Source organism: Anser anser (assembly GCF_964211835.1).
Source record: "Anser anser genome assembly, chromosome: 3".
Taxonomy (NCBI): Eukaryota; Metazoa; Chordata; class Aves; order Anseriformes; family Anatidae; genus Anser; species Anser anser.
Genome location: NC_139722.1, coordinates 80,564,591 through 80,588,421, shown reverse-complemented (window position 1 = coordinate 80,588,421; position 23,831 = coordinate 80,564,591). Strand labels below are relative to the sequence as shown.

Sequence of the window (23,831 nt, the reverse complement as noted above, 5' to 3'; positions counted from 1 at the left end):
AAACTGGAGTAAAGGTGCAGCCAAGAGAGGGAAACAGCACTGACAGAAGCTGAGTTTAAAATCTTTTATTATTGAGCGTTGCCAAACAGCTAATGGAATCTGAAGTTGATTTGCTAAAATGTTTTGAAGTGGATGCCACCCCTGCCTGAGACAAAGAGGGCCTCAGTGGCAGCAGGGACCCTTAGGCTATGGCAGCAGTTCAAAAGAACACTTTTAATTTTGTATGCAACAATGTAAACTTCAAAAATAGTAAACTATAACCTTTTTCCCCCCCTTTTTTTACATAGCATGTGATCTATCACAGATAGAAATTTAATGGCGAACCAAAATCGCGTAAGTAAACATCCTGGTGCTTACAAGTTTCATAAAAAGTGTTACATTTGATGTAAATATATTACAATTTTAACTCTTAAACACTCACAATTATGGAGTAAAAGCAACTGGCGATTCACCCCCTCAGTCCGTGTCCTCAGACTGTACACCAGCAACCCCGCTCTCGTCAGCTCCGTCGTGCATTTTCGGTCAGATTTTTCCCCACGCGACCACCACCATTTCCCCTTTCTCACGCTAGCATTAACCGAGTGCGGCTCCACACAGGGGTAAAACCTGTGCAAGCGGGAGGAGAACCAGGTCCCCTGCACACAAACCTGCAGTCCCCCGGGCCCCGCGCTCCCAGGGAAGCCACAGAGCATGTGGGGGGGGGCACATCCTGATGCCGGAGGGGAATTTGGGGTGCCCGGGGCTGCAAGCCTGAGCCCCGCAGTGCCGCCGTCTCGCAGCGGGGCCTGGTTCTGCGCGGATAAAGACAAGAGTTCTGTAGAAGGCACTGGATTTCTCTTGCATGGTTTTAAACGTGGACTACAGTCGTGTGCAGTACCAGGAGATTTGGGCTCTAGACTGCTTTCCCTCTAGTGCTTTAGTGCAAGCATTTTTAGCACTTGAATTTTTGTCCGGTTCCAGCGCAGCATGCGCTCACCTACACAGAGTGATTTCCGAACTTCCCTCCTTCTACTCTTCCCCCCATCTTCCTGTCCCTGTAAAGATTCCCTTTTGGTTCCTTGAAAACTATCAGAGTACAGCTCTGGTCAAAAAAATAAACATGTGATGTAGCATAGCATTTGTTTCTTTTAAATCACAGTGTGCAATGCATCATTCGGTACCTAATGTTCAAAATGTCTGCCCTGCTTTTCATGAAAATCATTCTTTAAAATAACCTATGCAAATATATTTTGACTATATATTACATTCATTTAAAAAGAGAAGAGAGGTTCTTGGTTTGCAGTTTTTTTCAGTGTACTACTTAAGTGAAAGGTCTGATGTGAAAAAAGTACAAGCAAACTGGACATGCCAAGACTTGATGCCTTAGATGGTGATCATATCAAAACTGTACAGGTATGTACACCGTGTTGGACAGGTGTGCTTCTTCCCAAGAAAAGACCTTTGCATCATCATATATAAGGTTAACCACAAAGTTTTGGTAAAAAGAGCATTTAATGAGCAAAGGATGACATGGAGGGGCGAGTTCTCCGGCTTTTGTTAGGCAATCCTGAAGCGATGTCTCCATTCCCTTCGGGGATTTCTTCCTTCTTCCGGACCTTGAGACGCGTGAGCAGCTTTATCACCCAGACGTCCCATTCCTCTGGCAAGAGCAACAGGAGGAAACCCAGGCCAATAATGACGATGGCGATTACTCGGACACTGTTGAAGACAATTTCACTCGTGTAGTGATCAACAACTGTGTGGGACATTGAACTGGTGTTATTATGTGGGACAAAGCACGAGGGCAGTACCCCCCTTCCCTCCCCTCAGCTCCCTGGCTCTGAGGGCTGGGCTGCGGTGCTGGGTCGGCTGCGCACGAGGACGTGGCCATGGGGAGATGGTGGCAGGGAATAGCACACAGCAGGGTGCAGCCCGGGTCAGAGCGGGCACAGCAGGCCCTGGTTCATTTAAGGAGCAAGAAACTGTAAAGGATAATGTATTTTTTGTTTCTTTTGATGCCTAGCAAGAAAGGGGGGGGGGGGGGGGGGGGCTGCGGTTTGGGCCAGGTTTGCCCGTCCGCTCCCCTGCCCAGCCTTACTACCCTGTAGTCTCTACACCTGCTCTTTTATTTACCAAGGCAAGCAGAATTACTAAGAGATATTTGCTCTAAAATGTATTTAATTCTATTTGTTTCAACTTAATATTAAGCCTGCCTGGAAAAAAATCATTAAGAATTGATTTCTACTTCATCTGTGAGTTTTCATCCCAGCCCGGAGATGGATGACTTCAAATCTGGTTTGTTTTTCAGTACACTGGCTTCTTCAGACAGTAACTTAAAAAGCAATTCTAGAAATTATGAATAGTCATGCAATATCATACAACACATATTTAACAATTAAAGTATAAATTTTTAACGAGTGTCATCTGCGTAAGTTTTTAAGAGAAGATGTAAAATGTCTTTAACAGAGCTATTTGCTTTTATCCCCGGTAGATATTTGAAAGGCCACAGATTTCATGTACTCATTAGGATGCAAAAGTCAGAAATTCTTACCCGCATTTACTGGCACACTCAGTACAATTCCAAGAGAAATCAAGGTGGGGTACGTAATAGCGATTCCGAAATTTAGTAGAATATTGAATGCTGAAGAAGGAAAGAAAAAATCACCTTTTACTCCAGTGAAACTAGACAAAGCAAAATACTTCTTTATTACTCTCTCTGTACGTTGTTCATATAGAAAGCACATTAAATTCTGCCGGTATTCCTGGAAGATACCTGTGCACAGATGTCCATCTGCTGCACATCTGTGTGCCCAAGACATTGCTGTTCCCAGGATACAGAGACATTCCTCTATCCCACTGGAGTCCAGTGGCAGGATCAGGGTGAGGTTTGGGTACAGCCTATCTCTTCATGTAATGCCCAGAAATACAGTTGGAGCCCTGAGCAATTCCTGCTTTCTATCCCAAGGCATTATTTTTCATCTGGGAGATTTCAGCCAAATAGCTGGTTCTGTCTGCTTTTTGTTGTTGTTGTGGTGTTTCTTTTTTTTCTTTTTTTTTTTTCTTTTTGGAAAAGCTGTAGGTTCCACATAGGAACTGGCCTTCTGAGTGACTTCTCAAGCTAAAATTTAGGTTCAAAATAAGGGGAAACAGCTCCAGTATCAGAGGGCTACAGCTTCCACCAGTGGCCAGTTTTTGTCATGCTATTCCACCCCAAGCACCACGAGATCCCAGTGTGTACTCACTCAATAAGAGAATCGAAAATCCGCAGAGGTTTCCCCAAGGAACGACGGCAAAAGAGCTCCAGTATTCCACTTTGGTAAAATAAAGGATGACAGGAATACAGGTAACGAAGAGAACATTGAAGACGGCTAACACGGACAGAAATAAGGCAGCTTCTCCGAATTTTGCACTGCCCAGAAGAAGTTTGAATAAAACCTACAAGACAAAACCACATGGGCTGGTGTAAATCTTGCACCACTTCCCTGGAGGGCTGGCGTCCCAGCTCCAGCAGCTCCAGGTGACCTGGCTCGTGCTTGGGGCAGAGGGACTGCGTGTGGGGCATGTATGCAACGGTGTTGGGGACACTTGAGATGGCTGCTAGTGAAGCTGTGGAGAGCAGCTCGTGCACCAAATACACCCACGTGGGAGTGGGGCTCAGCCCCTCTGGCCATTCTAAGGAGAAGAGCATGCACCTCCTGAAAGGAAAGGGGGCTCGCCCTAGCCTGGAGCCTTGAGTCTGTTTTCTGCATGATCCCTTCAGGAAAACCTCAGGAAAATTTGGCATGAAAAGCAGAAGACTTGGTGGAGACAGGCAGGGGGAGGAGAGGAAGGGTGCACGACCCTCCTCGTATAAGACGTTGCCTGCCCATGCCTTGAGCTGTGATCTGAGGAGCGCTGCGGTGCCGAGCAAGCAGGTCCATACTGCCTGGCAGCCCTTCCCCGTGTCCCCACGCACAGCACAGCCACCCGCGAGCACCTTTGTCCCCATGTCCCAACGGGTGCTCACAGCCCTGCCTTCCCGGTTAGGCTTTGTCCTAACTGAGGGCAGGCATCAAAGCAAGCAAATACCTGTGTTTATGGCAGAGGTCCGCAAAGAAGGGCACCCAGCTGCATGGAGGTTTACAAGCCAGACAGGAGCAGCGCCAGCCAGCGGTGGTGGTGACCGGCACCTTTCAGCGGTAGCCCAGGTGTGCTTACCTTGTAGAGAGCAGACATCGAGGCAGAGCCCACCACCAGGGCTATCCCGATCACGGAGTGGCTGTGAAACCCATCAGCGTACGTCATCATAACTATCCCTGCAATAGCAAATATAGCAGCCACGATCTGGTTGGGGACAAACAAAGAAAGCGAGCGTTACTGGCCAGCCCCCAGCATGGAAAAACATGAGGGGAGCTTTACGTGAGAGGTACTTCTGCATCATCTGCCCCTGTCCTTAGGCAGGAAACCAGTAGCAGCCCCAGGCAGGTACCCACGGAGCCGATGCTGTCTCTGCTCGCAGCTTCCCTGGCTCGCCGGGTGCAAGTTTACAGGGGCTGGATACGCTGGCAGTCCTGTCCCTGTCACACCTCTACACACACAGCTGCCTCTAAAGGGACACTTGGTGGTGTAGCTATGCCCCACCAGCCTGGACAGGCTTTGTTTATAAAGGCAAGGAGAGAAAAAAAAAACAAAACAAAACACGGTGCCTGGCACTACAGCAGCACGGGGCTGTTCTGGATGGGCAGGGCTGAAGGAGCTCAGCAGCGCTCAGCAGTCCTCTCACGTCAGCATGCTGCTGCTTGTCAAATAAAAATAAAAGGACATGCAGACACAGTGTGGGTACAGAAGCACGGGAGAAAAGGGCATCAAACAAAACTAGTGTGGGGCAGGTGCAGAACAAACAAAAGGAGATTTGTCTTCACCAGATGGGTAAATCAGCCAAGGGTATCCTTGCTGTGGGTGTGAGAAGTTTACAAGGATAAACTCATGGAGGAAAAAAGCCCATCAAGGACCATTAACTATATGAACATCTCTTCTATTTCAGGAAGTCCTTGAGCCTCAAACTGCTAGAGAGGCTGACGAAGGACTGTCACTGTAGGTTTCTCCCGTTCAAACAGATTTTTCTGCTGGCAGCTGTTGGAGACAGGCTGCTGGGGCAGATGCACTCTGCACTGACTGTGTGGCTCTTCGCAGGGTTGCGAGACACGCGGCTAGGTCTTGCCTGAAGGATGGCAGCTCCAGCCTTCAGCATCGCCTGGCCAGGAGACAGAGAAGGGTAGATGCAGCATTTCTTGTAGCCCCTGCTCCAGGCGTGGCCATCTGCCATCCAAGCTGCATGTGGGTTGTCCAGCCGTCACCGGGGAGCATGGTGGAGACCGCAGCCATGTGCGGGCAGCAGCCCACAGCCTGGACCACCAGGCGCATTGGTTGAGCCTCCCCTGGTGGCAGCACCTCTGCTGCAGCGAATGGCAGAATAAAAAGCATCAGGGTTTGCTTTGAGCATCAGGAGCTGGCAGCCTTCAGAGTAGCTCCCTGGAGGCAGGGAGGGCCTCTGGCTGGAAAGGAAGACCACAGTTTGGGATTTGATGATAACTTTTTTTCCAAGTCCCACTGACAGATGTGCTTGTCTCTACAGGATTTGTGCAGGAGGTGCTTGCAAGCAGTGGTTCCCTTGAATGCTGAGCTGCTTTATTTCTTGTAGCGTGAAGGGAAACACCGAGGGCAAAGATCAAAGCAAACGAAGCCACTCTGCAAACAGCTTTGCTCTGGCAGAAGGTCTTACCTCTTCTACCAAGCACACCACGAGTGTCAGATGAGTCTTGCCCTGACCTCTCGGCCTGTCGACATGTCAGGAGTGTCACATCGGCTTTCTCAGCAAGCCTTTCAGCCTGTCCCTCAAGCACTGGGTTAGCAGCAGCTGCACCGCAGCGACCAGCCCGCGGGGATGTCTCAGCACCGCAGGGCTTGCAGAAGCAGCGCCTCAGGCACTCACAGCTTCACTATACATTTGTCCTCTGTGAAAGGAGCAGGGCAACTCGTGCCCTGCTGGGATGGTCACTCTGTGCAAAGGGGAGAATTGCAGCTTCACTGCAGGAGATGGAGGTGCTCCTGCTGTGGCACATGGAGGTGGGTGGTAGGGCCGCTGTGATGTCCCACGCTGTGTTTTCTTGCCAGTCCCTGGGGACAAGGACCTCCTCACTCACATTTTGCCACAAATCACGGCAACACCATAGGTTTTGGGGTGGAGAAATGTCTGTTTCAGGGCCACCATAGGTTTTGGGGTGGAGAAATGTCTGTTTCAGGGCCAACAGCCCAGTCCTCCTGCAAGTCCCTTCTGCCTGCACCCAGGCCCCTTGCTGACCCGTCAGTGGGACAGGGGATGGCCGTGTCCCTCCTTGGGCACGTGGGTGTCTCGGTGGCCCCTTGGCCACCTCTCACAAGCAGCCATGGCAAGGGGCTGGGATGTGTGGGGGAGCATTGCTGCTGCATTTCCATCAGGGTGTCCTTTCCTGAGGCAGTGTGGACAAGAAACTAAGGACAGCTGGATGTGGCTGCAACTCCAGAGAGTGCATAAGAAATGTCTCTGCTCCTGAGTCCACATGTCCCTGTGGGTATCTGTATGCACAAGTCAGCCTCTTGCCCCAAAACTCACATCCAGCTGTGGGAGAGAGCACATACAGAGCAAGGAGCAAGCTGCCAGTGCAGGAGAGCAGTGGTCATCCATCTACACACCTCCTCTCCTGGGTCCAGCCAGCACTACAGGGTGCTCACTGACACTGCCACAAGATGGATGAACACCGGCAAAATGCGTATTTTTTCACTTTGATCAAAATGGCCAGCAAGGCCAGCTGGGATAAAAGTGACACTTCCCTGCCTCCAGGAGCATTTCAGGATACCCTTGCTTATGCATTAAAAGCAAAACAAAACAAAAGCAACCAAACAAAAGCCCAACAGTTAATTTGTTTTCTGCGTACTGCTACCTGGGAAGTTGGATGGGCAGGCACAGACACCAGCTGGCAAGGCTGGGCTGTTGGCAGGGGCGTTTTGCAATGCTCCCCTGAGCTGCCTCTTGGCTGCAAACACCACTGGGCTGTCCAAGTGCTCCTGCCAGACAGCAGTACTTCCCAAAAGTTAACTCTCAGCAGTGAGATATCGCAGCTTTTCCTGAGCACTGAAAACTTTGCCAAGGCTGATGAGCAGGGAGCTCTTCAAGCACTGGGCGAAAAATAGGTATTACTGCCATCATTACTGTAAATACTAATCCAGCGCCTGCTGATGCAGGGAGGCTGGAGGGACTCAGCAGTGCCTTTCGGTTGCAGCTACCGCTGGGTCACCGTGGTGGATGCCAGGTGCCCATCTGCCCGGCTCTGCTGCCAGAGGACACCGCGTGCCGGGGGCTGCCAAAACGGCAGCCGGGTCAGCGGGGGCCGTGGGGTTTCCAATACTCTCGGAAACCTTTTAACTCAAAAGAGACAGGCAAAGGCTGGTGTATGCTCACAGCAGCACGGAGATTGCAGCTAGCCTGCATGTCATGCTCCAGAGCAGGCTTCCTCTCTGCTGGTGGGAAATGCGCAGGGAGCTAGGCTGCAGGCAAGGGCTCATCCCCCTCTCCAAGTGTTTCTGTGCTGACACTGCATGGGGCACTGCTCCAGGAAAGGGGGAAGGAAGGGCCGAGGGAGAGAGGTCAGAAAGAGACAGAAATAAGGAGTCACTTACCCTCACTCCCATGAACCTGTCCCTCAGAACGATCCATGAAAGCAAGAACACAAACGCTTTGTTGCAGCAGAACAACACGGAGACATCCGTAGTGTTTATTTTCTTTATTGCATGTAAGTAAAGGTAGTTTGTGAGTGTCCAAAGAACACCAAAGGGTGCTGCCTTGGTAAAAAACACCTTCAAAGTCAAGCCATTGTCTCCAAAAAATCGGCAGCACTCCCTAAAACAAGGAGAGAAAGGCAGCATTAGTACACAAGCCAGTCACAATCTGTAGCAAACACAGGGGTTTTTCTTGCCCCTCATCTTTTCCTTTGGGGGAAGAAGGGCATAGACCTCAAAGACAAGGCAAAAAACAAGTTTCAGCACCTGCTGCATCAGCCACCACCTGCACAGGGCACCAACAGGGATGGGCTGCAAAGGGAAGGGACAGCAAGGCAAGGCAGAGGTGAAGCCAAGAGGTTGAATTTCACCCTCACCATGAGCATCTTCAAAGTGGGCCATCCTGAAGCAGCGTGGGGTTGCTCTCCTTTCACACCGGTGGGGACCAGGACGCTGAGGGGCCCGGTGCTGCTCCCCAAGGCTGGCAGCAAAGCCCCAGCTCCCCTCTCCTGCTGCAGCCCCCTCCAATGCCCAATGCTACAGCTGGAGATTTGGGGGATTTGGGATTTGCTCCCCAGGGATGGGATCTGGCTCTGCACAGCAAGCTGGCCACGCTGGGCAGAGCTGTGGGGGTCTGTGAGGTGGCGAGGTGCTGGAGTGCACGGGGCCAGGACGGGGTTGTGCGGCTGCACGGGCTTCTTCTGCTTGATTTCAAAACCCCTGAGGCCTGGAAGTGCTTTAATGAGGTGCTCTGGCAAAATTTGAGCAAAATTAAATTTTCCTCTGACAATGAATGCCAAATAGGTTTGCACTGCTGCCTTGAATTTTAAGCTCTTTTTTTTTTTTTTTTTTTTCTCCCTGAAACTGGCCATGCGAGTCTCTATTTGGAGCCTGTTGAAAGTGTGTTTTCTATCCACTTCCTCACCAAATGGGCTGCATCAGGTGGTTACCTATAGAAATCAGGGTGTGCTCTGAGCCTTTTCAGATTTCCCTCATTGCTAATTCTCTCCAATCTTACAGAACTATGTCCAGTTTTATAGTCCTATCACTGTTTCATATGTCGTACAGCACTTCATGATAGGGCTTCAAGGTGGACAACTCTGGGAATAATATTGCAAATCCAGGAATTAAGTGCCTTCAGCAGCCTTCAGGGGAATGATCAGAGCCCGAATGTGAGACTCAGCCAGAGCTGGCAGCTGGGAGATAGAATGAGGCCTTCAAATTGAGGATCTCCTGGGGGTCACTGCAGCATCTGCACCACTGCCACATCCCCTCATGGCAGGAGGCAGCCCAGCCTCTGCCCCTTTCTAGCAACATCTCTGCAATCCATTCATCTATCCATCCATCCGTCCGTCCGTCCGTCCGTCTGTCCGTCCATCCACCCACCCACCCACCTGTTTTCACTGCTGTGCCCATGCTGTCATGCACAAGGACTGTCTTTTTTTGGTCTGCTCCTACAGACAGCAGCCCGGTGAGGCTTAGTGCCACGCAACTCGGAGCATCCAAAACCTCCAATTCACTGATTAGCAAATGTGGCCAGAGACAAGAAACCACAGAAACATTCATAAAATGGTGTGCCATTGGTGCTCCTGGAGATGCTCCATCACCATGAATCCATTTCCTATTTCGTACAGCAGGTGTTTTTTGCTAAAACTCTCCCATTTTTGGAAGACGTGGTTCAAACAGGACTAGGAACATGTGCTGGGACTGTGGGCCGGGCCTGATGCTGGATCCATGCAGCAGCACAGCCTGGGGTCCCCCCACCCCGAAGCACCCCCGAGGCCTGCCTTGCCTGGGCCTGGGTTGGGCCCTGAGCTGCACCTCCTGCTCTGGGAGTCTCTTCCTACGGCCTGCACAACAGAGCCGCCTTTTAGCTGTTTTCTCTGGCCGCACTAACTCTGAATTGCCTCTTGCAGGCTCCAGCTTCCAGAGGAGGCCTCTTTAGGCAGAGGTTTCCCACGGAGCACTGTCCTGCCCAACATGTATGCTGCTGAACTTCCCCATGGGGCGGCAGGTGGGCGAGATGGCTTTCTTGGACTTATTGTCAGTGAAGGCCGAGGAGCATTAAGAGAAACATGGCCTCTTTTTGTGTAAGGATGACTCTACACTGTACAGGAACCCCCTCACAATTAATTGTCTCCCCAGGTCTCCTATCGCTTATCAGAGAAATGATTTTTCCTTGGTGCCATCACGCCGCTCGTGAAGCGGCATTTGATGAAGAGAGCTATCAGGGAGTAATGCCTGATAAGCAGTTGTGGGAAGCAAGACAGGGCAGGGATATAACCCACACAGTAATCCCAAAACAGCTGGGGAACAAAATCACTGCAGAAAAAAACAACCTTCAGCTCTAAATATTTTGACAGAACGTTTTGGACACCGTTCCTCCTGCTGTCTGGTTGTCTCGGCTTTGCCCACAAGGGCACGCTGTACCCACTGCGGGGCCTGATGTTTTATGGCTACTCCCTGGCAAAAACAGAGCCCGTGTCCTGTGGCTCTCCAGGCACGCCTGAACGTGCCAGAAGAGCCTGCCTATGAATATTTTAACAATCTCATCTGCTAATGAAAACGTAATTTTTTAAGGAAGACAAAAGCCACCCTAACGCGAGGGCAGTCTGTAAGCCCTCAGCATCCTGCGGAACCAAACTCAGCAGCTGCGGATCCCAAAGCGTCCCAAAGGTGCAGGACGGATGGGGAGCCTGGGTTGTCTCCTTGCAATTTCACAGGACAGCGACTTTCAGCCCTGCCTGCTGGCTCGGGCAGCACAGCGGAGCCATGCCTGCAGGTGCGATGGTTTTAAGCAGCACGCAGCATCCACATGGGCAGGCAGCATTTGCTCACCGCGGCAGCATGACAAACGCCTACTGCTGTGCTCTGAGTCACTGGAGATGCACATCCCTGAGCTGCTCTTGATGCCCACCTCAAGAGGAGTGGAGCCCAGGGAGAAGCTGTTTCTTGCCTTCAGCTCTAAAGGGGAGTTCAGGGTCTGGTAAGAGAAATGCCACCTTCTGTGTTAAAAGAGAAATTGCCACCAAAGACTGACCAGACCTACTCCTGCCCGCATTACCAGCAGTTCTGCAATAGGCAGTCCTACTTTCAGCATGGATAATGGCTGGAGAGGCCATAGGAAAAGGGCTGACACAGGGCTGAGGTGTGCTTTGGCCCTGCGCATGTCCAAGTAGTGAGAGAGGTGCTCCATTGTAATCACAGCAATTGGTTTAAAAAATAAGCAACGCAAAGCATCAGTAAGGCAATGGTGAAAGGCTACGTAAAACTGGAATGGAAACATCAGATTAAGAGATCTTATTGCCTACATATATATTACTCTAAATTGTTGGTTTCATAATCCTTCATGTGCTAATTCTTCTTCATAATCTTTTTAGTGTGTATCTTCATTAACCCAGCAAATAGCAAATTAGCTCTGCCCCATTGTGCATGTCTGCAGCACAGCAAGACTATCAAAATATCTCAGGCACTGGAAATGAGCATCCCCAGTGAAGTTAATGACAAATAGTTGGTGCCAAAATTGCATGCTAAGTAAGTAAGAGTTAATCTTACTGAAAGCAGGTGTTGCAGTCAAATAAAGCTGGCAAATAAAACACAACACTAAAGCTCTTTTTTTTTCCCACTGAGCTCATAATTACATGCTTAACAACATTCATCTTTGACTGCCTTTTTTATCTTTAACCATTGCTAGGTAGCTGGGATGTTTCTTCCTGCCTTGAACCTTGTGCAACTGAATGTATAAATTCTGCCCAAACTGGAAGGAATGCTTTTTACATCCCTTTGCAAAATAAAGCCATTTCTTGAAGAGGAAAGGTAGACAAAACCCAAAAAAAGTATACACGGCATGTTCTACTAGTCTGGGGGTTCAGCCTCTTGATACTGGAAAGCAAAACTATGCCAGAGAAGTTAATACCCCACTGAGGTTGCCATTATATTTTTGGGAAAGGTGCAGCAAAGTAGAAAATATCTGTGAGGAATGCACAACATAAGGAAATATTTTGCACAACCCAGTTATTTTTCCTTTCCAGACTGTTAACTGTTAAAATTTTCTCATTTTCACAATATTCATACTGGAACCTTCTCCAAAGCATGTTTTGTTCTGCTGTTGCTCCTAGTCATTGATTTTTGTTCTTTGTAGGCTGCATTTTTTTGCTTTGTTTGACCTTGTAGGGTCTGTACCTGCAAACTGAATTTAGCTAAACTGCTCCTGATTTTCACCAGAGTGAGCATAGGCTCCACAGAGCAGAGCTAAGCAGCCACCGTGCCAGCTAATCTTGCCTCTTGATTAGAGATTGGCAGGCAAAACATGCTTTGCTCATCCCTGCACTGATGAGGACTGCACGGATAAATAGTCTGCAGTAGCGCTGTTGACAGTCGTGCATTTTCCATTCAATGTACGAACAGAGACATGCACTAAAATGCCATGCATGAATGTCTTCTGTGTGACTTGAAAGCCAAGCAAAAGCCAACGAGACAGACAAGGTGCCACAGCTGTTAAAAGAAAGGAAGGAAACTAAAAATCAAATTTCTTACAGTGAAAAAAAAATCCTGGGACTTTTTTCATATTTTATCCTGTTAGAGCCACATCATTTCTCCTGCATTATGCTCATGAGATAGGCAGAAGACTACTGTGCAGATACAAAACACAAATTAAGCAAAAACATTCCTCAAAAATCCTCTCCAGGAGTGCACACAGTGTGTTTCCCAGAAATCATGCCTCCAGTTCCGCTTTGCTCTCCCTTGAGCCAATGCTCATGTGAACTGCAGTCACGGCAAAATCACCCTCCCAGGTGGGCAGACTTCAGAGCCATGCAAGTGGAGGGTAGCTTCCCAATCCCCATTTTACAGATGGACAAGCTGAGGCACAGAGCGGCGAACTCCGCAGGTGCTTGAAGGAGACAGAATGAGGAATGCCTGTAGGCTGCATCTTCTGAGATCTGTTTCCCACATGCTTATTTTGTAGCCAACTTCTCTTACTGATCAAGACAGCCCCCGTGTGCGTTGTTCCTACATCACCGCAGGTTCATGTGCCAGCAGAACAGTTGCACGGAGGCTCCTGTGGTGTGTCCCAGATCATAAAACACTGCAAATAAACCCGCCAGCCTCAGCAATTTCCAGAGAGGTGCCCAAGGTGCCTGCAGTGCCTTTTAAATATCAGCCTTAGCAAATCTCAAGCTTGGAGTACCGTGTCCTTAGAAAGGGCAATCCAGCAAGGGCAGGCTGTCATAAAAGCACCATTTCTGCAGCAGATTACATGGGGAAAAGTTTATTTAATTGATTGCTCCTGGCTACAGGGTCAGGTCAATTTGAGAGCATGTCTACAAATCTTACGCTGCAGGAAACTCAAGCAGTGTGTCACCCATGGCCGTGCCATGCCAGCACTCTGCTCACAGCCTGGCAATGAGCCCAGGTCCATTCCAAGTCCTTCTGCTCACCCTCCTTGCTGTATCCCTGGGATGATGTCTCTTCCCTGCTGTCTCTCCATGTGCCTGGGGCCCCCACAGGAGGTTTCTTGAGACTGAGAATGGATGGAGAAGCCCCTGACATCAGATACCGCATGCCTGCTTTCCTCTGTTCTGGGGGTGAATCTGTGCTGTCAGTACAGAGAAGAAGGCCTGAATCAAAGCTTCAAGCACCAGATAGATCTGGGGCTTGTCACTAAACCTACATGCTTACACAAACTGAAAAATAACTACTCAAGATACTGAACAGTTTCTCAGAAATGGACATTGCCTAAAATAATCTAACGGTTTGTTAATGCCCATCAGCCCATGCTTATGTTTCTGCAAGCATTTTATTAAATGCAAGAAATGACCCTAAAAGTCAATCCAGCATACAGCTACCACTTTTAAGTGTACCTCTGATGTTGAGCAGTACTTGTTTCCACACGTGATTTGGGGCTGATGTTCTGCCTTTAAACTTTGAACTGTTCCAGGAGTTTCCAGTGCGTTTGCAGAAACTCATTCTCGTAGGAAACGAATGAGAAAATTGTCTTCTTTTGAATTAAACAAAAAATCTCCAGGCTGATCTTTCTTCTCTGAACTTAGGGAGGCAGAGGCAATTGGTTTTGCTCAGCACTGTACATGTGCCAAACTATGCATTTGCACAATAAATGGTCCCAGGAAATGCTTAGTTATGGATTTACATAATACACCAGAATGGCTCCAAAAGAAGCAAATAATACAAATCTTACAAACCACCTGAATACACATTTCCAAGACAAGTTTTAGCACACACTCTGAGGCCTTAATGAGAGACTGTTTAAACTAACAACAACGACAACATGCAGTTTAAAAGAACAAGACCAAACCCCAGGGAGAAGTCACAAAGTGTAAACTGCCTTAGCAAAACAACAACAAAAGGGCTGGAGCCTCCGGCTGCAAAGGCACAGGGAAGAACCTGCCCCATGCCCCTCGTCCTCCCAGATTTTCTGTCTACAGCACCAGGCCCCTAGTCCCTTCCTAAAAGCATTTGGGACTGTCTTTCCCCAGGGTCTCAGTCTCCAGCCTTCCCAGTACTTTCTCCCTGTTGATGATGCCAGGTGCCCTTCCTTGGGGGGTCAGTCTGGCACAGTCCTCCGTCCCCATTACCCGCCTCTGCTCCCTGCTGGCTCCAGCCCTGTCTTCCCTCCCTTCCTGGTGCTCGGTTTTTGTCAGAGGAGAGAGGAGTCTAGAGATGATCTTCCAGCCTGAGGAGCCTGCGGGAAGCTTGGAGAAAAGGGGCACCTCAGAGCCCATCTCAGTCCCCACCCTTTCCTGCTGTGCTGCTGCCTGTGTCTCCAGAGTCAGGCTTATTGCTGTGCCCGGGGCACTGATCCTGTTCATTTTGCCTCCGTCCGTTCCAGGGGAAGAGCAGTAGTCCAGTCCTAGCACACACTGCAGCCTTCAAATACACGACTGGCTCCACAGGCCGCAGGAAGTGGATTATATTGGTATGAATATTTCATTTAATTTTTGCCTCTGAACATACTGCAGGATTTTGATTGTTTGCTGTTTGGGGAGCAGAGCCAGCAGCCGCCTCTGGAGTGACATGATGGGAAGGGCCGAGGTTGCTGGGTTGCTGAAGGTTGTTGTTGGTGAAGTCAAGAGCATCACCACTGCTCTGCTAGTACTTCACAGGAGCAGTACGGGATATCACAGTGAGATTTTGTTTTGCAAGAGCTTTCCTGCACAATTTCATACCCACAGGCACCAGAGCCCATGCCAGCGTGTGCTGTTGGAGCCTCTGGCGCTCTGCCTGCAGCCTGCTGTGTGGGGCACGCTGGCAGCCATGGGTCTTCCACCAGGCCAGGGGGGACATGCCATTTCGGAAAACAATGCAAGCATTGCTAGCAAGAAGATTGTGATGTGACAGCGTGCACACAGCTGTCAGACAGCTGAAGTTCCCACATGCTGCATTACCCAGCATTTTCTGCCTTTATACCCTAGCGGCACCCAGAGCCTGAGTTGCTTTATACTTTTAAGGATAATTGGTGTTATACAAATCAAATGTAATACTGTTGTTATGTGTAAGCTCCAAGCACCCAGACAGACATCACACTCGGATGTACTTGGAGATGAGCCTTTTGGTTACGCTCAGAGGCTGCTTCATGGAGCAGCTGGTTACAGAGCCCACAAGGAGCTGCCGCCCTCGACTTCATCCGGATTAGCACACAGCATCTGCCTTAAATCCAAGCCAGAGCCCACCAGACCGGAGGCTGGGAGGCATTTAGACCAGACATTTCCCCTAGGCAGCAGCAGTGGCTGACACAAGAGGGGGCAGAGAGGAGACTGAAAGCTTTGCAGGTGCCTGGGGACCCTGATGAGCCTGCGGTGAGAGTAGCCGGCAGCTCCTGCTGTGTGCTTGGGGCTGGAGGACGAGTGAGAGGAACAGGCCTGTACAAACCGTGGGGTGTGAAGGCAGGAGGCTACCTCGGGGGCAGGTCGTGCCCAAGGGGAATACACGTAAAGGACCACCAACTCTTACAGAGGCATGTAAAACCACAGGCGAGAAGCAGTCAGCAAGGTGAACCAGAGCTAATCACGGTCCTTCCTCCACAGCAGGAAGAAGCCGGTGGCAGTGACTGGTGACAGAGCACAAGAAGAGGACTTGATCAAGAGCAGGTCACGGCAAGGCGGACAAGTGGCTTCTCTGCAGCAGTCGTCACAGCAGAAGAAACAGGGAGGTCTCCGTGCTTCACCTTCTCTCTGTGAGGGGACTCAGTAGTGGATCTACCCAAAACTGGAGTGACCACAGGAGGGGTTATGAAGCAAACTGACAAAATGGGCGGTAGGCTGTTTCTGGGCGGTATTACTCAAGAATTCAAAAAAGCCTGAGGATGACCGTGGGGATCCATAACTTGGCCCTTAAAACTGCTCTCCTGCCCAAGGAAATGCCATGCTGATTATTTAATAAGGGCGTGGTGGAGAGATGGTAAGCGACAAGTTTCTAAACTTGATGTTTAGGACTAGATGAATTGGTAGCAGCTCTAACGAGACCGGAATTAGTGGCCAAATTGATAAAGATAACCTACTCAGAAGTACCACTGTGCAAACCTCTAGGAGTTATCTTAGATTGCTTTTTCCTGAGACAAAAAATGCAAGTAAATCACAGATTCCATGTTTATAAGGACTGTTACTTTCCTTCCCTAACATTTAATTCTAATGACAGGAATTATAAGGAATAATAATCTTTTATTCGAAATCAACCTTCTATCCTGTCCACTGCTTGGCTATCATCCCACATTTGTCTGTGGGAACACCAGGGAGATGATTTGTCATTCTCTAGACATCTGTGTGACTGTAACCTATCAAAGGTGCTATGATAATATAACCTTTCACAAGGAAAACTGTTGAACTTTCAAGGTATGGTGAGCAGAAAAGCCTGGTCCTAGGTTTTAGTATGTGTCCCGTACGTTGAGGTGTATTAAGATTACACAGGGTCTAAATTCTCCGAATTCTTTCTTCTTTATTCATCAAGCCAAGAAGACTCCATCATTCTGAGCACTTTTCCTCAATGCCCTGATGGTCTGGTTGGCTTGGGTATTTGAGACAGCCACAGAAATGCCAGAGCAACCCCACAGCTAGCCACAGAAACCCAAGTGGCCCCCACAAGATGCCCTTTCTTCACTCTGTCCTTCAATCTGCCTTACAATTTACCTCTTGAATCCACCCTCGTTTTCTGTTGAAAAAGCTATCCTAGGAACAGTATGTTCACTGGACACCTGTAGAGTAGATGTTAAGACTGTGACTCAAAGGCAGGCTGAGTCATTCTAAAGCTATGACTACCCTTTATTACACAAGGATTGACAGGAGATCTAATTGGGGCTGTGGCTGGCCATCCATTTTGAAGACAACGCTGCCAGTCATCTTCAGCCTGTACTGCATGGCCTCCTCCTCCCAGGCTCACCAAGGGGAGATGAGGACAGGGAGGGCACCACTAGAGACATGCTGACAGGGCTGTGGTCTTGCTGCTGCTTTCATAGACTTCCAGCCCGGCAAGATAGCTGAGAGGAACCTGCCCAGGCTCCAGCAGGGCCATTCTGGCACATTCCCCCTACCTAATGACTGTGCAGAGCAAATGTGCACTAATTAACTGGGACTCTCCCTGCTGGGGCAGCGCTCCCCTCAGCAGGCCACGGAGCAGCACCACACCAGCCGCCATTTCAGAAGCGCACCTCAGCTTTTGGGGTGTGTGCTGATACTGCCCATTAAAAGCTGAACTCAGTGAAGCTGGTGTTTGCTTTGGAAAAACAGAAGAAAACAAACAAAGCCAAACCTAGCCACATTACGTTTAATGCTGCCTTCACAGATTAGGCAATTCCCCGGGCTCAGCAGGCTGCAGAGGCACGGTGAGCAATGCTCAAGCACTTCACTACTGAAAAGCAGCAGCCAAGAGGCTGCATTGGAGGTCGGCTGCAAAGCTCTGCCACAGTTTTCCTGAAAGAGACTGGCCAAGCCCCTGGCTGGCCCACGTCCCCGCCTCAGCAGCGTCCCAGGCCGTGCTGAGGTGAGTCAAGCACTTGTGCGGCATTCGGCGTGTGGTGAGGGACAGCATATACAAACCCAGGCAGAGAAAACCTAAACATTAGGCTCTCAAGGCTTTCACTGCCGGAGTCAACATCGTCACTGCTCTCCGTCATCATCCAAAATTTCCATTGACGTCAGTGGAAGTTCAGGGTGTGAAAGGCCTGCGGCGTCTGAAACTGTGCAGCGATCACTTGCGGATATCTTGAGCTTGGCCTGCTCTGATTTACATCCGGCTTGTACGCTGCAGCTGTGACCTGCACCCTACTTTTTGGAAGAGTCAAAATGAAACTTCTGGGAGAAGCTGGCCAGCTGTCCCTCCTGGGAATCTTTTTTTTTTTTTTTTTTTTTTTTGGTGCAGGCAGACAAAAAAAGCTGGCAAGAATAAAATGCTTTTATAACAGCTGGCACCTTGGTTTCCAGAAATGCTGGGGTCTCAGATCTGCTGGTTTGGAAGCACAGTGCTGACGGAGGGAAAACCATGCTGTTGTGTCTTGGGAGAGGGAAGGAGCAAGACATGGGACAATACAAGGAAGAGAGAAATGCCTTGGTGATAACAGTGGCTACAGAAACACTGGTGTTACCATATATATAACCATACATCTACATTGGAACATATATTTGTAAAATACATACATACATACACACATATTTACTTCAGACCTTTATGCCTGTGGGTGATCCCAAAGACTCTGCACAGAGATATGTGCAGTTCAATCTGGCAAAGCACTGCCAGCCCACAGCCCGCCTCACTGGTGATACAAGCCCTGGGCCATGGGCATAATCTATTGGCTCAGTAAATCCTCACTAAATAGCAGTATCAAGCTGTAATACAGATGAGGGAAACAACTCAACCTCACAGCCTAAACACTAATTGTGCAGCACTATGACAGGATGCTGGGACAGCTGGGAACAGGAAAGCACGTGATTCAGGAGCTACCAGAAGAGACACCATCAATTTGGCATTTAGTCAATGAAAAGAAGTAAAGTTATACAAAAAGAAAGCAGAGAGCTCACTGACACAACAGAGAAGCTGACATTGACGACACACAAATTGCTGCTAGATGCATTAAGTAAACCGGGATACAGAAAGGAAATAATCTTTTCTAAATACTTTTATTTGTGGCCATTTTTAGAGTGCCCTGTATCAACAACAGGTGATTTTTTTCTGTCTGAAGTTTGTTTGCCTTTTTAATTGCACTGCTGATGTCCATTTGACACAAAATCAGAGCAGCCTCTGTCCGGTGCTCTCTGTCTTCAAGAGCACCTTGTGCACAGCAGCAGGGCAGGGAGGGGAGCAAGTCCTCAGCTTCCCACAGAGGTGGAGTGAGGAGGTCTCAAGGTGCTGTGGTGGCATCTACCCTCATCCCAGAGCACGATTTAACAGCACGCTTCAGAGAGCGGTGATTTTGGCAAATGAGAGTGTGAGGAACTGAGAAACTCCGCAGCCTTACGTCACATGGAGTGAAGGAGTACAGCTAATGATTTTAGAGCCAAAGGGGTGGTGTTATAAAATACAACATACAGCACTTCTGAGATTCATATTTCCAAACAGCTTTACTTGTTTTGACATTTCTCCCAATAGGCTAGTTCTTCAAAAAAACATGTTCTACAATATGTTCCTGTTGCTGGCTGCATTAATTTAGTGTAAGAAAGACCTCAGTGTAAATGATAATAATGGAGTGATACGTAATGGTAACCGAACGGCTTCTCTCTGCATTACTGACTGGTACATTTAGGTCTCTCAAGTGACACACAGTTAACTGAGAATGGCTTGGAAGTCAATTACCTGTTGTCCAGGAGAAATATGTCATTTCTGACTCCTCATATGAGCACTTCCTTGTTGGAACAGTAGACAGGCAAAATTGGAAATACTGACACCACTGTACTGTTAAAGAAGGATTGGAAAGCACAGAAAAGGAGCCATGGCAGCTGAAATTCCCAGAGCCTGTGCTCATGAAAAGTTAGGTAGATACAGCTTCAGTGAAGAGCTGTGGGAACCTGTGTGGTTTGGATCTTTGAAGACATGTCCTACAGCATGTGGTCAAGAAGTTGTAAATTATTACGTTCATTTAATTCTCAGTGAAACAATTTGGTGAGCCACAATGCTAATTCACTGAAATGGAAGCTTCTGAAGAGGGGTACAGGTTCAAAACACTTTTAGAGAAAGTACTGAGAGAGGTTTTGAAATTGTTCTATTTGAACATTTTAAGTGAAATCTCTTTTACAAATTCAAAATGGATGTTCACTAAATCTATAGTGGAAAATAATGGAAGTGATCAAAATCAACAAAAATTTTAAAAAGAATTGGAAAGAATATATTTTAGTTGAAAGGAGGTTTTATTTTCATTTTGCATCTGTGGATGCTCTGTATTTCACCTCATTAGGAACAAGATTTCTTTTGAAATTTCAGAATGTTTCCTGGAAAAAAAAGAAAGCAATTGCCTGCGCAGTCTATTAATGACACATTATATTATCCCTTCACAAATCTTCAGTGTGACTGCATAAAAGCCTCTGCTGACCCAAGCTTCACAGGCAAGAAAGAACTATGTCTTGAGGTAGGGGAGTTTTCCCTCCATACAATATAGTTTATAGTTATCATTATAAATAAGATCAGTAGGAGGAAATTTTAAAAGAAACCATAAACCTTACTCTGCTAGAAAGATCACACATGCCAGTTCAGCTGCATTGTCTGAAGGAGTTTCCTCCTCCCCAGTTTTCAGAATTACAAAGGAGCCTGTAAAATTATGGGCAGTATTACATGAGGATCCTACGTAAAAGTAAAACTTTATCTGAAGACTTTTCTTAAAACATAAGGTACAGAGAAATAACTTCATTTCTTTTCCGAGCATCAGAGGCAGGTCCAGAAGATGGATGCAAGCCATATTTGTCTTTCAGTCTCCTTGCACTTTGAGGGGTCTACATCCCCCTAGTTCTTCTTTCAAGCTCTTTTTATCCTCATTGATTGATGAGCCACTCCCTCTTACACTGTTCAGAAGCTGAATCTCCACCATTTTGCAGGCAATGAGCTTTCCTCCTTCATACCCTCCAATGAAGTGAATAGGACAACTGGAGTTCCACGGTGGGCCCGTCATGGTGGGTCCACCCTCCAGAGATGATGCTGAGCTATTCCACAGCGGCTCTAGAAATGTGCTTTGTCTCTGCTATTGCAGCTCAGATTTCCTCTATCAGCTCCTTGTAACTTTCCAGACAAGCCAGGTGGAAAGTCCTTCCTATTTTAGAACTCTTGAAGATGATGGTCCCTGCCTCTCCTCTGCTGAAGCCAAGCAGCTTCAGTTTCCAAAGGAGGTACAGCCCCTTCTTTCCCTGAGAGCTGTGGCACTGGCACAGGGAGAAAGTGCTGCCTACAGGCTGGATATGCGCAGAGAGTAAAAAGATGGCTCCAGAAACCTGACAGTAGCAGCCACATGCCTTACGTCTTCCCTTGGATGTGTCAAGTGACAGAGAAGAGGCATGAAGAAATTCATTAAATAGGCAAATGCCTCCAGCTGTGGCAGCAAAGACAAGCTCCAGCAGAGCCTTGTTTGCTGATGTTGATGTGGACTTGGAGTCCAGAAGCAGGAGGAATAGCAAACAAATACCCCAAATAGCCACAGAGACCACTTTATGCATATTGTTGTACTGGACGGCTTGGGGCTTTAAAAATGGTATCAGCTGCCAAGGTTATTAAATCTTGTATTCTTTTTATTGCAGAATGGTGTAGCTTCCTTTGACCCCCTGCTTTCTAATGGAAGAGTTAGGTGGTGCATATGTGGGTCGCTGTTGTGCCCCCACTTCTGGCACATTTGGTGGTGACTTTTATTCCTACTCTGGATTTTACAGCCAACTTTCTCATTAGAGACAAAATAAGAGCGTAAATAAACTAATGGGGTTATTAGCTCTTGATTGCTTCATTCGGAATGAAGTAAAGCAAGCATGATATTAAAAAGAACAGAGCAGAAATAAAAAGGGAGAGAGAGATCAGATAGAATTGATTAGTTCCACAAGTAAACAAAGAGATTACGGCACTGAGGTGACTGCACTACTGAAAGGCTGTAAGAAACTGAGATCTATTTGAAGTTGCTGGAAAGATCAGAAATGCGAACACTGGTGAGAGATACGCAGAAATCCCAGGGAAGCAGAATGTAAGGTTTCAGATTTGCTGAATTTAAAAACAAGACAAAACAAAACAAAACAGACTTGGAGAGTTCATTTGGTGGAGCAAACTGACATTTGCGACTGCAGGAACTGCTGGAAGCTACACGCGCATCTCTGAATGAGAAACTAGCCATTATTATTTATGTGTTTGGATGGGATACACAGTGGTTCTTTGGAGGCCAGGAAATTTGCTTTAAATCTGAAGCCTGCCACAGATACTCTGCTTCAGAGTGCTGATCTGTATACTTTAGAAATGTTATTTATATGAAATATTTCATATTTTTAAGGTTTTACTCCTACAAGACAAGAGATGGTGGAGCCACCATCAAAACATGGCAGATGAGAAGTCTCTGGCCAGAGCGTGGTACCACAGAAGTACAAAATACAAAGCAGTCGGGTCTTGTCATTGCAATGCATGTGTGGGGGGAATGTCAGTGTGTTTTGGATCAGGTTGTTACAGCGCACACTGCTCGCCTTCTTAGTGACATTTTTTATGTACTTGTTCTTTTTCTTTTATATTTTTATTGCCTACTAAACAGATTGTTTTAGCTCTGCTTTGTGTGATCCTCAGTAAAAGAAAAGTTCTGGCCAGAGAAGCACTCCGAAAACATTGCCCCGATGTGGAAATAGCTGGTGCCTTGCTAGTATCTAATGTGCCACCCTAATCTTAGCTGCAAATCTACAAATTAAGATTTCAACACAGTCATCACTGATTTACTTTGTGAACGACTTGAAAGCAGCAAGGAGTCCTTATCTGCAACAGCGATAACACAGGAACTTTTCTGACCAAGACACAGAACTCCGGAGTTAATGAATTGGGAAACCCATCTGCTGGTCCAAATGCTGTACTTGTGCTTTAAGCATGAAAATCACTGAAGTAATAACACATTGTAAGCCTTCCCCTCTGCCCAGCCTGTGTCAGTGCGGGTTTCACTTGGCAGTGCCTGCGAAGGGATGGACCTGTACAATGCAGGAATTACCAGCCTGGGTCTGCCAAGCCCTGTCTTGCCTCCAGCATCATCCTTCCCGTGGTGACCCCGCCACTTTCTTGTCTTTCTCTTCCCTCTCTTCCACTTCATCCACCTCGGATGCATCAGACAGGCACCCTCACTCAGTTCATCAGCCTGTAAGACAAGCTTAACTCCCTGCAGATCAGGAGTGGTGAGAATTAATGAACATTTCATTAATTACAGAGCTCTGAACTGCTTAGGTGTGAGTGTAGAGCTAAAGTACAGCTCTGTTGCCTTTGAAAGGATGCTATAAGCTCCTGATAAGCTCAGCTCAGCTTGGACCATGCCAACCTTGCCAGCATGTGCTTCGTCTGGCATGTGGCCCTGTAAGTTTCTGTGATAAGGAACCATCCATCTTGCTGCAGGGCCAGCTAGAATTACCAGGACTACATCTGGGAAACAGCACAGCAGAGACAGGGAGAGTCAGGATCATCCACAGTGGAATTATATCGTCTGGTGAGAGCACCTGGAAGACTGGAGAGAACAGCCTTGTGATGCTTAAATGGCACACACTGACTGCTGATAGTAAACCTGAGGTGACTCAGGAACATAATATCTGTATTTGTCTCAGGAATGCGAATGTGACATTTGAAACTGTCAAATGAAAATGACAGATTTTATACTGGTTTTACCTTAATCGGAACAGATCACGTGTTTCATGCTAGAACTGTTCTGACCATTATCTGCTTCTGTGTTTATTACATTTTGATGTGCCTCTGGTAATGGCTTTAATAAACTACCTGGAACGGAGCCTGTTGCATTTAGATGCTCAGATGCTTGCATTTAGATGCTCAGATACCATGTGATTGACTGTAGCACAGACGAACATCGTTTTATGATAGAGAATTTCTAAAGTAAAACATTAGGATATCAGGAAAGACCT

At 47.8% G+C, this 23,831-nt stretch overlaps 1 protein-coding gene across 6 annotated transcripts in view; it reads right to left on the bottom strand.

Annotated features, from left to right (window-relative positions):
• Window positions 1–49: 49 nt before the first annotated feature.
• SLC35F3 (solute carrier family 35 member F3) overlaps window positions 50–23,831 on the bottom strand; it is a 164,188-nt gene continuing 140,406 nt past the window's right edge. For 5 of the 6 annotated variants that reach the window (XM_083830056.1, XM_083830054.1, XM_083830055.1 and 2 more), the window contains 5 exons: window positions 7,675–7,894; window positions 4,177–4,302; window positions 3,222–3,414; window positions 2,531–2,620; window positions 50–1,735 (listed from right to left, as the gene is read on the bottom strand). In XM_083830056.1, the coding sequence (XP_083686182.1) occupies window positions 1,491–1,735; window positions 2,531–2,620; window positions 3,222–3,414; window positions 4,177–4,302; window positions 7,675–7,894 (874 nt within the window). In that variant the 3' untranslated portion in view covers window positions 50–1,490. The remainder of the gene's footprint in view (window positions 1,736–2,530; window positions 2,621–3,221; window positions 3,415–4,176; window positions 4,303–7,674; window positions 7,895–23,831) is intronic. The other variant, XM_083830057.1, reaches the window with a different exon arrangement.